Consider the following 13,998-nt stretch of genomic DNA (forward strand, 5'->3'; position numbering starts at 1 on the left):
GGAGGATACTGTAAAAAAAACTCAAGGTAATATCTGTGTCATTTTGAGGGGCTGGTTAAAGGGATGGGGAAGGGAGGATACTGAAAAAACAATCAAGATAATGTCTGGTCTGTGTCATTTGGAGAGGCTGGTGAAAGGGGAGGGGAGGATACTGTAAAACAAATCAAGGTAATATCTGTGTCATTTGGCAAGGCTGGTTAAAGGAATGGGGAGGGGAGGATACTGTAAAATAATCAAGGTAATGTCTGTGTCATTTGGAGGGGCTGGTTAAAGGGGCACCCTAGTACTATTATATTCATGCAGAGATTTTTTTCTCCTGGTAAAGGGCCATTAAACAAACATCATGTTATGAGAATTGGGTGCTCAACATTCAGAGTTGCTATCTTATTTACTTATTAATGGCATTTTATCTCACATTAAACATGAATTAGATTGAAACCTGGGAACATTTAAAATCTTTGTTTTTTTCCTGTGCCAACGTCAAAAGAAAAATAAAAGATGGCATGTAGGAACTTGTTCCTTTTACTTTGTGGAATGCAGCAGTATATTATAAAAATGCACTTGCCTTTTTTAATTATTACTATTTCACAAGGAAGGTATTGATTAACAAGGGGAGGGATTTCTTTGTGCAGAACTGTCCAATGTCAGTCTAAATGTGCCAACATTGTCCAGTTCAGCACACTATTAGCAGCCAAGCTCATACAAAGTTAATTATGTTCAATGGAAAATAAATCTGTTGGCTCAGGCTGCTTGCTATGTGAATATTCAATCACTGTTTCATTATTGCTACCAAGTATTATATATTAAGGGGATTTGTTTTAATTCATTTATCTAGTTCTTACATGCACATGGTTTTGCTTTTTAAATCCAAAGGTTTCCTACGATAGCATTGTGCATATTTGAATTAGTTTTTCTGTACAAGTTTTGCTTGATTTGTCTTTATTTGAAAAAAAAAAATGTTTAAAACACATCTTGTCAACAAGGGGTGGAGCTAGGGGGTCCCATCTCTGTTTCAGTCCCCCCCCCCATCCCATTTAGCATCTGCCTGCTCTCTTCCCCTCCCCTTTGCTCCATATTTCTCTTTCTCACACTTTTTCTCTCTCTTTCTCCACCTCTCTTCCCCCTTCCCCTTTCCTTCAGATTTCTTGCTTTTCCCTCTGCCCCCCCCCCAACTGGTCAGTTTGGTATATCTCCATCTCTTGTCCCCCTCACTCAGGTTCAGCATATCTCTCTCTGCCCCCTCCCCTTGCAGCTGCAGGAGTCTGGCATTGCTACAGCTCCTCCCTTCACACCCAGGTTTGGCATCTCTCCAACTCCTACTTCCCCACACTTCCACATGCAGCAGAGAGAGAGTGCAGAAGCCTGCCTCTTTGGATGGTGGAGCTTTTTTTTACCGTATCCTGCCTGCAGGAAGTTGCATCAGAGAGGCGAGACGTGACACAAACAGACCCTGCTGGTCATAGAGTCAGGCTTCAGTGCTCTTTCTGCCACAGTGGAGGACTGCAAGGGGAGAGCTGGAGTGATGCCAGACCCAGGTGAGGGGGAGGGGTGGCAGGGAGTTAAGGGGCAACAGCAAGTGGCCCCTACCATTGGGCAGCCCTATACATTTTGCTGGGCTTGCTCTGGTAGCTACACCCCTCCCCAGATCAATTTTTCTATTCTCTCCATGAATTAATAGCTGCCAAACAACCTGATCCACTTCTATCCCTATTAAATGAAGTTTTTCCACTTTGGAAAGTCTCAATTAGTCTTGTACATATCATTGCATTGACCCTAATATGCTTCAATCTCTAGATAATTAGGGCATATATTGAGATTGTTTATACTGTATTTGATTGTTCTAATAAATTATATAGCAAATCTTTTGGATTGAAACTGGTCAATAGCCTCTCCTATGAGGAAAGGCTAAACAGACTAGTGCTCTGCATCCTGGAGAAGAGATACATAAGAGGAAATCTAATCAATACCTATGAAATCATGAGTGAGGTGGAACAGGCAAACGGGGAATTTTTACTTACCCTTTCAAAAAGTTCTAGGTTTAATGCGCACTCTATGAAGCTAATAGATAACTCTTTTAAACCAAGAGAAAATAATCTTTCACTCAGCACATGGTGAATTGTGAAATTTTTTGTCAGAGGATGTGGTGAAAGTAAGTAGCTAGCATAGCTTGTTTGTGTGGGTGTGGGTGGGGGGCATTTAATCAAGTCCCATTCCCTTTAAGGAAAAGTCTATTAACCATTATTATTTATTTTGACATTGGAAAGTCTCTGCCTATCCATGAGATAGAGCAAAAAACAATGGATCTAGCCTTTAGGATACTGTTGGATACTTGTGATATGAATTAGCCACCATTAGAACTAGAATATTGGTCTTGATGGACCTTTGTTCTGATCTATTCTTGCACATCTTGTGGTCTTATATTCTTATTTAGAGTTTTAGTATAATGCACTTCCTGAGTAACCCTAACTCTAGGGATTGGTATTTCTTTCAAACTCATTAACACATGTAAATGAGTCTAGTTAACCAATTTGCAACAGTCTATTACCTCCATACTTAGGCTGGAAATGGACCCTTGAGATCTAAAGATAGCATATAAGTTAACCGAAGGGAAAATCAGTTGAAATCAATGATTATGCATTATGTAATGAAACATATTTGCCATACAAAACCTGGTAATGGTTTAATGCTTCCAACAAGTGTCACTAGGTGCTATTGCATTATTCAGTACATGCACAGGCACCAGTGAAATGTGTCTTCTTTCTATAGTATCAGAGATAGTTGTCACAGAAACACATCTAACCCCATCTCACCTCTAACTCCTGCATTAATGTCTCTCATTGTGTTCCTGCATGTTATATGTTTTTTTTTTTAACTTTTCTAAAAATTATCTTTCAGAAGTGAAGAGTTGGCACTTTCTATTTTTATGCCTTTATGCCTGCTGTTATCAATAATGAAATACATTCTGCAGTTGATATTACTAAGTAACAACGAACTAATTATCTTTTATTTTACTGTTAAAAATTTATTTTACTACTCTTACTATCCCACCTGTTTACTAAAGAGTAGCTTGAGTTATCTGCAGCAGGGCACATTTTTTTTATTTTGTAACTGTAGTCAGAGCAAATATTTTTTTAATTTATTTAGCTTAGTATATTTTTCTTACCTCTGGCTTCATGTTATGCAACTAACGATTTCTACTAATTTTGAAACCAAATTTACAACAGTGCATAAGGACTAATGTAATAAAAACAAAAACACAGAAAACTGAAGAAAGACTGGCTATAAGGGCTAATGGATAATATTTGATTTAGATTCCAATTATTAAAAAAGAAATCCAGGTTGGAAATTATAAAGGCTCTGACAAACATAGGCCATCTTGTAAATTACATGTAAGGAAATGTAGGACTGCATGTCCATGCCTCTCCACGTTCCATAGGAGCAGCCATTTATAAAGCAGCACATGGAGGTAACATGTGCACTATTAATCCTCACTTGTCTGTGGGAACAGGTTTTTTTAATCTCACTGCTCATGACAGCCATCCATCCCCATTATCCATTGATACTCCCAGCACCATTCATTTCCAGTGTCCCTCTTGACATTTTATCCCCATTCCTGACACACCCCAAACTGAAGCATCCCTCCTCACTCCCCCTCCATATTCACCCACCTTCCCAACTAAGCCAGCATGAGAAGACCCCCATCAAAAGAAGTCCCCAACCCCTCTGGCATCCTATAGCCTAATCAGTCCCCCATGTCCCCCTGTCAACCCCTCCCCCACATTCAAGCATCCGCCATGGGTCTTACCAGGGTTCCTGGTTGTCTAATGGGAGCAAGAGTGAACTAAATTTATTTCTGCTCATGCTTGTCCTTGGTTCAAAATGGCAGCCACAACTTCTAGCTGTAATCTAATGAGGTCAAGATGTAAATGTAGTTGATTTTAAAGTATTTGTAAAATATTGTGATTTAAGTGTATAGCAGAAAGACCCACTCATGAGAAAGATCATTCTCTTGATATATTTGCCTCCTCTCCTCCCACTTTGACTAGCCATGTTAGCTGGTCATCTCTACCATTGACTTATCATTATTTACTTAGCTTACTTTAAATGTTTGCCTTTCTAAACCATTGATTAGACAAGCTAGTAAAACAATTATAATATGTAAAAAAAAGTTGATGCTGTATCTTTTTGAGATATGATAATTGATCATCTGCTTGATATGACTCCTACGCCACAATCCTTGAATCATCATTGGGACTTGATTTCCACTACTATACTGGATGAATTTTCTCCAGTATTAACCAAGAGAGTAGTGCTTAACACAAGACTGTCTTTGTATACTGAGGAACTTTTGAGTTTGAAATATAATTGTAGACTGTTAGAAAACAACTGGTGTAAAACTAGAGATCCTGAAACTAAGTCTGTATGGAGGAAAGAATTTAATCAATATAAGAAGAAAACTAGTAAGGCAGGAAAATTGGTTGAAACTAATTGATTAAATACTGAAAAGTTGTTTTGTTTATTTAAAAGCTCAATGACATTCCTTCTTCAACCAATTTGACTCAACCAGATTTTTCAGATGCCCAAGATCTGGCCGACTATTTTGAATCTAAAGTTAGTCAAATTCAGGCAGAATTAAAGAAAATTGTTGCTGCTCCAGCCTCAGTTTCTGAGACTGTAGATAGACAGATACTTGTTGACTGCTTATGGTTTACTTTTCACCTGATCATTGTTGAAGAGGTTAAATTACCACTGAATAAAATTTCTCATTCTCAATATTATTTAGATATAACCCCTATATATTTAATATCTAAAGCTCCTGCTGTTTTTGCCCAGTGGGTTATGCAAGGGGTTAATGAATTGATTCGCTACCCTTGGATATGGGCAATATCGTTTTGACACCTTTACCAAAAGGCACAGATTTAGAACCAATATCCTCTATTTTTTGGCCAGTAGCAAGTATTCCATTTCTGACTAAATTAATTGAATCCTATGTAAGCAGGTTATTTGCTGAACATATGGAGAAGCTTTCATGCATACATACATCTCAGTTTGGATTTCGGGCATGTCATAGTACAAAATCTTTGTTATTTGTACTGACTTCTCATGTAAGGAGGTTTTTGTGTCAAGGGAAACAGATGGTATTATTACAGTTTGATATATCTGCTGCATTGATGCAGTAAATCATGACCTTTTATTATCAAGATTGAGTCTTGCAGGAGTGAGGGGAGCGGTGTTGCAATGGTTCCAATATTTTTTGCTGAATAAAATTTATGCTGTCAGAAAGGATAATGTTCTTTCCTGCTGGTGGAATCCAGGGTGTGGAGTTCCTCAGTGCCCCCACCCATCACCCCTATTAATTTTTTAATGTCTTCTTTAGACAATGTCTGTTTTAGTTCAGGATAATTATTTTTATCATAAGCAGATGACATTCTACTTGTGGTTCCAGTATTACCACACTTATAAGACACTATGGAAAGGCTTTCAGTTTGTATGAAGAAGATTCAAGACTAGACTGTTGAAACAAAACTTGAGTAAAACTAACTTTTTATGGTTTTATGATCCTGGCTCAGTCACCCCTACAGTGATATCATTGTTGCAGAATTTGATCTTTCCAGTTGAGACTAAAGCTAAAGTACTTGAAATAATTTTTGATTATACTTTATCTTTTGACTCACAGATAAGTCATTTATGGAAGAAAATATCCTTTAAATTGTGGCATCTGAGACTATTAAGATCATATTTTAATCAATCTGCTTATACTCTGTTAGTACAAATGCAAATGTTGCCACATTTGAATTATTGTAATGTGCTTTATTTGAAAATCTCTACTAAATTAGTGAGAAAAATGAGTTCATCCAAAATACTGAGATTAGGTTGATCTTTAATCTTAGAAAGTTTGATAGTATATCGCACTTAGTGCTTCTTTTACAAAGCTGCATTACTGATTCTCGGTGCGGCAAATGAGAGAAAGCCCATTCAATTCCTAGGGGCTTCCTCTCATTTGCCAAGCTGAAATTGCTAGCACAGCTTTGTAAAAGAAGCCCTTAGTTACATTGGTTGCCAGTTCAACAAAGGATAGTATATAAATCTCTGTTTATTTTTTCAAGCAATTTATGGACTATCTTCTTCTTTACTGACAGACTTAATTTGTGTGTCCTTTAGTAGATTTTCAGGAAGAATATGTAGCTTACTAATACTGTGCTCAATTTCTTTGAAGTATATAAGATTTATGAGGATATAACTAAACTATGTTTACTGATTTTATGATCTCTTATTGGAATGCATTTCCCTCTTTTATTAGAACAGATGCAAATTATTTTTCTTTCCAGAAGAAGGTCAAGACTCACTTGTATTGCTGATTTAGTAATGTTATGCTGTATCAATTTTTCTGTCTGTATGATGTACTGTTTTTATATGATGTATTAATTTGTTTAGCTAATTTTCTATAATGTAAACCACCCTGGACTCACCAGGGGAAGGTGGTGATATATAAATACACATTGAATTGACATTGACAGTCATGGCTGCAAATTTGAACTGGAGAAATGTATGAGCAGGATCAACTGAAGATCACGTTTGTTCCCATTAGGGACCCTGATAGGACCCAGGGAGGGGGACAGAGTGGGTGGGGGTCTGCCATTGAGGGAGCCCGTAATGCTGAGAGAGGTGATAAGCCTATAGGAATTCCATAAGAGTTGGAGTGTTCTCATGCCTGGGAGTCAGGTGGGTGGATAAATATGGAGTGATCAGGTGGGGAGCTTTATGTTGGGGGGGGGGGGTGACACTTGCTCCTTCTAGCAGACACTTTGCATGATTTGGGGTAGATGTAAAGTTTTTTCATACCCATATTTTTTTCATACCCATATTTTGTTTCCCACACAAACTGCTCTTTCTCCATGTCCTAAGCATAACCCCTTCACTATGTAAATGTGCTGTGGAACACTATGAGTAAATAGTGACTTTCTAAAATTGATACTGGCATATGTAGGCAATCTGCATATTTACAAGCTACTATTTACACATGGGGATACTTCTAAAATAAAAAGGCCTTAGGTGTATACATTATTCATAGTGATTTTAGAAGCACAAATAACATAGTTCCACTGAAGGCCAGCCTCAGTCTTTCAATTTTAGTATAATTTTATATTGGATTTAAGGTTCTCTCTGTCAGATAAGCAAAGCTGTTTGAAAGTTGCCTAATTCATATAATAGAATATTTATTTGTTTTTAAGACACCTTTTTCAGCGGCCTTGGGCTTGGGGCAGTCATTGGCCTGGGAGTAGCTGCTCTTCTGCTAATCCTTGTTGTGACTGATGTCAGCTGCTTCTTTATAAAACAATGTGGATTATTAATGTGTATAACAAGAAGAATCTGTGGGAAAAAGAGTGGATCTGGTGGGAAAAGTAAAGAGCTGGAAGAAGGAAAAGCAGCATACCTGTGAGTATAACAGTCCTTGAAAAATTAAAAGTTTCTGTCTTAATTTCACACCTGTGCATTGAGTTTTCTTTAGCCTTGCAAAAATAGATCTGCTGTGTAATTTCCCAGTTACAACTACCTCCTTGACAAATACAGATTTTGTAAATTGATATTTTTGCTGACATTGAACACATGGTTATGCTTATGCTACTGTTCTTGTCAAAATATGTTTTTACTTTTAGTTAAACTGGTAAAACTACCTGTGATTGCACACCAGTATGTAGAGGCCCTGAGTATGGTCTTGGGTCAAGTTTTCTGTTTACTGAGTCAATCAGGGCTGGGGATATTGCAGAAGCTGTAGGGGGTGGGGGTACTGATGGAGGTTTCCTATATTGTTCAACAGTGACATCTAGTAGCTGGGTTTAGTACCCCTGTTTGCAGGTTTGTTGAAGGAGCTGAGGACTGTTGTCACAATGACAGATCCAAAGGAGTTTGGGAGACGATACAAAATAGGGCGTAAAATAATCCTTTCATAGTCACTGGTTAGGGCAGCAAGCTAGGAAATGGAAGACCCAGATTCAAATCCCACAGCAGGAACTTATGGCCTTGGGCAAGTTACTTAATTTTTATGCTGCTTATTTGTGTGCTAATCTGACTCTGGGTGGGCTTCACATTCAGCTGGAGGGGATTGGGGATCACTGCCAGCTAAAGGCAGGGCTTGGGCTAGGGTTTGTGGCCACTCCCTGCAACCTATAAATTGGCACTCCCCTCCCCAATGCAGCATCTCCTGTATTTTCTCTTCTCTTCCCTCCCTTCCTCCCATTCAGCACCTCCCTTTTGTCTTCTCTCCCTTCCCTCATCCTGAATTGCAACTTCTCTCCCCTGCCTCCCACCCACCCAGCATCATCCGCTCTCTCTCCTCTCTCCCTAGTCCAACATTTCCCTTACTCTCTTCACTCCCTTCCATCCACCCAGTCAGCATTTTCCCTCAAATCTTCTAATTTCCCTCCTTTCTGTTATTGCCGCTTTTGGTTGTTAACCAGCCACAGCTTTATTCATTTCCGAACATAACCAAGTATTTACCCACCATTCCCCACAACTTTAATACCATTCACATTTTCTAGCACTGAAAACATTGCCCAAATATAAGCACAGTTAGAGGGTACCATACTAACTGGCTGTGACTGGTAAATACTGTAAAACTCAAAATAATAAAGAGGAATACTGAATTCATCCATTAGCAGGAACACTGATGGAGGACTCCTAAGCAACTCAAAGCAGCTTAGGGGGAATGTTGATATGTACTAAACCATACTAAGCAGCTAGGAAGGGTGCTAGCATGTTTTAGCCATGATCACAGACCCACACTAATATCTACTGCATGCTAAAATCAGCCAATGCCAGATGTTTAGCACAGGTAAAGACTAGATCTGAGCAGGGTGCGCAAGAACCAACAGCTAGACTCTGAGCATGGAATGCATGCTAGCTGTTGTGATTTGATAGCACTGCTATACCTAACACCAATAGGGGCCAATCTAACACAAAAAGAATGATTGCCCTTGTATTGACCCCTAGTGGTAGTACTGTGAGACTACTGCTAGAGGTCATAGGTGCCATTTTAAACCCAGAGCAATGCTGGGGTAGGAATGGAGGAGGTCCACTCCCACAGTGGCCCACAAGACTGCAAAGGGTTCCCTTGACTAAGTTCCCAGGAATCAGGGGGTGAGGGAACATTCGGGATATGGGATGACTTTGGCTGCAGGAGGTGTATATTTGGGGAGGGAGGTGTTGATTTTAGGGGACTTTAATGTGAGGAAGCTTGAATGGGAGAGTTGAGTGTGGGGGGCTACTTACTGAGGATCCTTGTGTTGGATGGTACTGATTAGAGAATGACATGAGGATGGGGGACCCGCAGTAACCGTGGGGATGGGGATAGGGACAGAGCCCACAAGGATGGGGATAAACCTTGTCCTTGTGTCATTTTCTACATTGAAGTCTGTTAATGAACTGGACTCTTGTTTATGTTTGAGTGATGCAGACAACGATATTTAGATTTTTTGGAAAACCAAGAAAACATGCTGGGCACAGCTAGCAAAATTTGCTTGGGGGATCCTGTACATCCTGCCATCAAAGCCCACTCCAGCCTATCCTAATCTATCTTGTCATATACAGAGCATGGACAGTAGAAGTCTGCCTGGCACTGTTTTCATGTTCCAACTACTGGAGTTACCATTGAAGCCCTTTTCAGCCCATCTTAAACTGTCTTGCCATATACTGCACAGAGACCATAGAAGTTTGTCCAATACTGGCCTTAGTTTTCTTTATTATACTATCAATTTTCTAGTTAGGGATCCCCTGTGTTCATTCTATGCCTTTTTGAATTCCATCACTGTTTTTGTCTCCACCACCTCCCTTAGAAGAACATTCCAGGCATAAACCAAACTCTCCATGAAAAAGAATTTCCTGACATTACTCCTAATTCTTCTGTCTAATTATATCCTTTAGTTTTACCATTCTCACTTCTCTGGAAAAGATTTGTTTCTATATTAATACCTTTCAAGTATTTAAACATCTGTATCATAGCTCACCTATCCCTCCTTTCCTCTAGGGCAGGGGTTCGAAACTATGGTCTTCAAGGGCCGCAACCCAGTTGGGTTTTCAGGATTTTCCCAATGAATATGCATGAGATCTATTTACATACAATGGAGGCAGTACATGTAAATAGATATCATGCATATTCATTGGGGAAATCCTGAAAATCCGACAGTAATGCAGCCCTTGAGGACCAAGGTCTTCCAGGTCTCTTTTCATATCCCTTTTGGCACAAGCCCCATACCATTTTTATCACCTTCTTCTGAAGCGCTTAAAGTCTTTTTACATCATTTGCAAGATACAGCCTCCACAACTGAACACAATATTCCAAGTGCAGTCTCACCAACAACTTGTATAGGGGCATCAACACCTCTCTCTATGCAGCCTAGCATCCTTCTGAATATGGCCACGGCCACTGCCTTGTCACACTGTTTTGTCACCTTCAGATCCTCAGATACTATCACCCCTAGGTCTATCTCCCAGTCTGTGCATATTAGCCTCTCACCTCATTGCACATATGGCTCCCTTGGATTTTCACTCCTTAAGTGCATCACTCTGAACTTCTGTGCATTAAATTTTAACCGCCAAACACTAGACCATTTTAAAAACTTTTTCAGATCCCTCTTCATGTTGCCTACTCTCTGTCCAATTTATATCTCCTAAGTGGTTCTCTGCTGCACTCTCCACTTGCTGCCCATTTCAGCTCATGTAACATTCAAATTGTTGTGTTTGGCAGTTTGGGTTCTGCATGGGGAAAGCCTAATGCATTTGTCTTGGAAGTGATTTTTTTTTTAATTACAGGGACATGTTTTATACTCCAGTCTGGGTATATGTTTTGTCCATTCCCTCTGGGAAATTTATGTGTTGGGCTTTTAAGTAGTGGTCCTGGAGCTGTGAAATAAATTGCCTATGCATTTAATGAATTAAGAAAATGATGGACAGTTTTGTAAGGTTTTGAAGATCTGGTTGTTTTTAGGACAAGGGTATTATTGACATTGTGAGGAGCTTTTTCCACTGCCAATTTGAATGGGGGAATGGGTTGAGTGCTTAGGAGGGGAAGCTATGTATTTTCTGTATTTTAGTTGTAGTAAATTGTTTGATGGCTTCTCTAAAACTTGTAGGTGGTATATGAGTTTTAAAAAATAAAATAAAATTAGCCTTTTAAAAGTTACAGAAGAAATTCAGTTGCATTTACTAGTCTTTAAAATATGTTCTAGGAAAGATGGATCAAAAGAGCCAATAGTGGAGATGCGACCTGAGGATGAGAGGATTACAAATCATGATGGGAGTCCAGTAAATGAGCCAAATGAAACAACACCACTGACAGAACCTGAGTAAGTGCCTAGGGGGCTGTTTTACTAAGCCATGTAAGTGTCTACACACGCCAAATGCGTGTCAAAATGGAGTTATCGCTCGGTTACCATGTGGCTCTTGCGATAATTTCATTTTTGGCGCACATCTGATACACAAAGCCGAAAAATAATTGTTATTTTTGGACACGCATATCAGATATGCTCCAAGTGGCATTTGACGTGTGTAGGTCATTACCGCCCGGTTACCATGTGAGACTTTACTGCTAGGACAATGGCTGGCGGTAAGGTCATAGACCCAAAATGGACATGCAGCAATTTTGATTTTGCCGCACTTCCATTTTCGGCAAAAATTTAGAAAAGGTCTTTTCACCAGGCGTGCTGAAAAATGGATCAGCGGGCACCCAAAACCCACACCTACACTACCAGAGGCCATTTTTCAGCGCACTTTAGTAAAAGAACCCCTTGGAGTTCTTTGCATCATTCCTTGATGTTTGTTTGCTTACATATTTGTTTATATTTTCATAATGTGGGTTAATTACCTATTTGTTTTACCATAGGAAATTGCCTCTAAAAGAAGAAAATGGCAAAGAAGTTTTAAGTCCCGAAGTGATAGAAATTAAAATTTCTAATGACATCCAGTCAAAAGAAAATGACAGCAAAGCATAACAGGGAGACAACAAAGGTCTGAAAGAAGATATAAATATATAAATATATATATATAAATACCTATATGGTTGGAGCAGCTGTATGAGCGGACTTTTCCTACTGACCTTACTTTCTTGGGCAATGTTAGCTTTGAATTGTCAGTACCATCGTTCATAATCCAGCTCTTGCACCTACCTTGCAGCCTGGTGGTAATTTATGATCCTGACAGATTCCAGTCCATTTGAATCAAACAGAAAAATATGCAAAATAAGTACATTAATTTATTTTATGAATAAAGTGTTCTATTTGTAAAATATTTTACTTTTTTAATTAAATTCAAAGACACAGTCACTTATTTTTAATCAAACAGTGATGCACTTTAAAATTCAATCTACTCAAATGGCGCATAAAACTTTGAGGCATCAAAAGCCTAAAAACAGTTAGTGTTATACTTAGAAAGTTGTGTGCAGGACATATAAATAGTTTAATAACTTCTCTAGCATAAAAATACTGCAAAAAGAATTACAAGAGATATCAGTTATGATTAAACATTCTTGAAAAATAAAATAAAATAAGTATTTATTATAATTATATGGACATGAGTGAGAGACCTTCTTGTATTTAAAATCTGTTTTCAATGAAATGATGATTTTCTGTTTTGTTTCATTTCATTTTTAAAATGAAATGTTCATTTTAGTTTCCTTTAGTTTTTCTCCCACTGGCATTCTTTGTGATATTGGGCAAGTCACTTTGGAGTCCTTTTACTAGGGTGCACTAATGGATTTAGCACACCTATGGGCTGCATGGAACTTAATGCACACTAATTTGTTAGTGTTCCTTAGTAAAAAGACCCTCCTCTTTTGGCATTGCTTCAGGTACAACTTAGAGTGAGAAAACATTTGGGCACAAAATTAACTCATGTACCTGAATATAGTTTGCCTTGAGCTCGGATCTGGAAAAAATAAAGGTAGTGAAACACCCTTTGTGGTCTTTCCACATCTCTCCCAACCCTCTCATATTGCCCCAGCCAATCTTCTTACTCTATCTGACCCCTAATAATCTCTTATTTGGGCAGGAGTAATTCTTAGTCACTTCTGCCCCACCAAGATGGTATTCAGCCTTTGAGACATTTGCAATACTTCAAAATGGCCCCAGACTTTGGTCAGTCAGCATCATTTGTATTTCCACATGAAGCAAATGGGTATCACTCTTGCCCCTTGAGGAGCTTATAGGTCTATATATGGTCTTAGTTTTCACTCCTAGTTCTTGAGGATCTCCAACAGTTCAAGTTTTCAGGTTCTCCCTAACGAATATGCATGTGAGAGATTCACATGCTTATTAAATCCATTACATGCAAATCTCTATCATGCATATTCATTAGCGGTATTCTTAAAACCTGACCTGTTGGAGGCCCTCATGACCTGAGAGTGATAACCAAGAACATGTGAGGTATAATAGATATGGATCCCAGTTGGGACTGGGATGAAAGAGGTCTCAGGAGAGATGTGTGTTCCTTTTATGATAGGAGCAGAGTGGTCAAATGGACTAGAAGCTTTTTTCATTTTTTTCTATAACTTTTATATGATCTTTTAAAAATTACAAATATTGAACCAAATAGGGAAAAAATGAAAAAAAAAACCCCTAGAATAAAAAATAAAATGAAACAAAAATTGTTTGTTCACACTTCAAACATAAGGGTCTTTTTACTATGTTGAGGTAAGCATTAAACCATACTTACTGCAGCATGTGGCCTTTAATTTTGAAAAAATAGTGGCCATTTTACTCTTGTGGAAAAATTATCTTATAGTGCGGGAATGACCCACATAATGATGTGCTAAGGCCACTTTTTACCACAGTTTGGTAAAAGGGCCCCATAGCATTAGAGGAGATATGCACTTGGCACAAGAAAAATGCAGTATAACAACAGCTTTTATACTCACACTAACCATTAAGCTTATTCTACTACTAGTGTTCACAAAACAGTTAACTATTCTTCACTGAGTCTCTCCTGTAGCAAACACTTTCTTGTGAA

The 13,998-nt window shown here is 38.6% G+C and overlaps 1 protein-coding gene across 1 annotated transcript in view; it reads left to right on the forward strand.

Moving 5' to 3' along the window:
• Window positions 1-11,987, forward strand: part of NCAM2 (neural cell adhesion molecule 2) — a 351,991-nt gene extending 340,004 nt beyond the window's left edge. The window contains exons 16-18 of the mRNA XM_030205047.1: window positions 7,233-7,437; window positions 11,226-11,342; window positions 11,879-11,987. Coding sequence (XP_030060907.1) covers window positions 7,233-7,437; window positions 11,226-11,342; window positions 11,879-11,987 — 431 coding nt within the window. The remainder of the gene's footprint in view (window positions 1-7,232; window positions 7,438-11,225; window positions 11,343-11,878) is intronic.
• The last annotated feature ends 2,011 nt before the right edge of the window (window positions 11,988-13,998 follow it).

This window comes from Microcaecilia unicolor, chromosome 5, assembly GCF_901765095.1.
Source record: "Microcaecilia unicolor chromosome 5, aMicUni1.1, whole genome shotgun sequence".
Taxonomy (NCBI): Eukaryota; Metazoa; Chordata; class Amphibia; order Gymnophiona; family Siphonopidae; genus Microcaecilia; species Microcaecilia unicolor.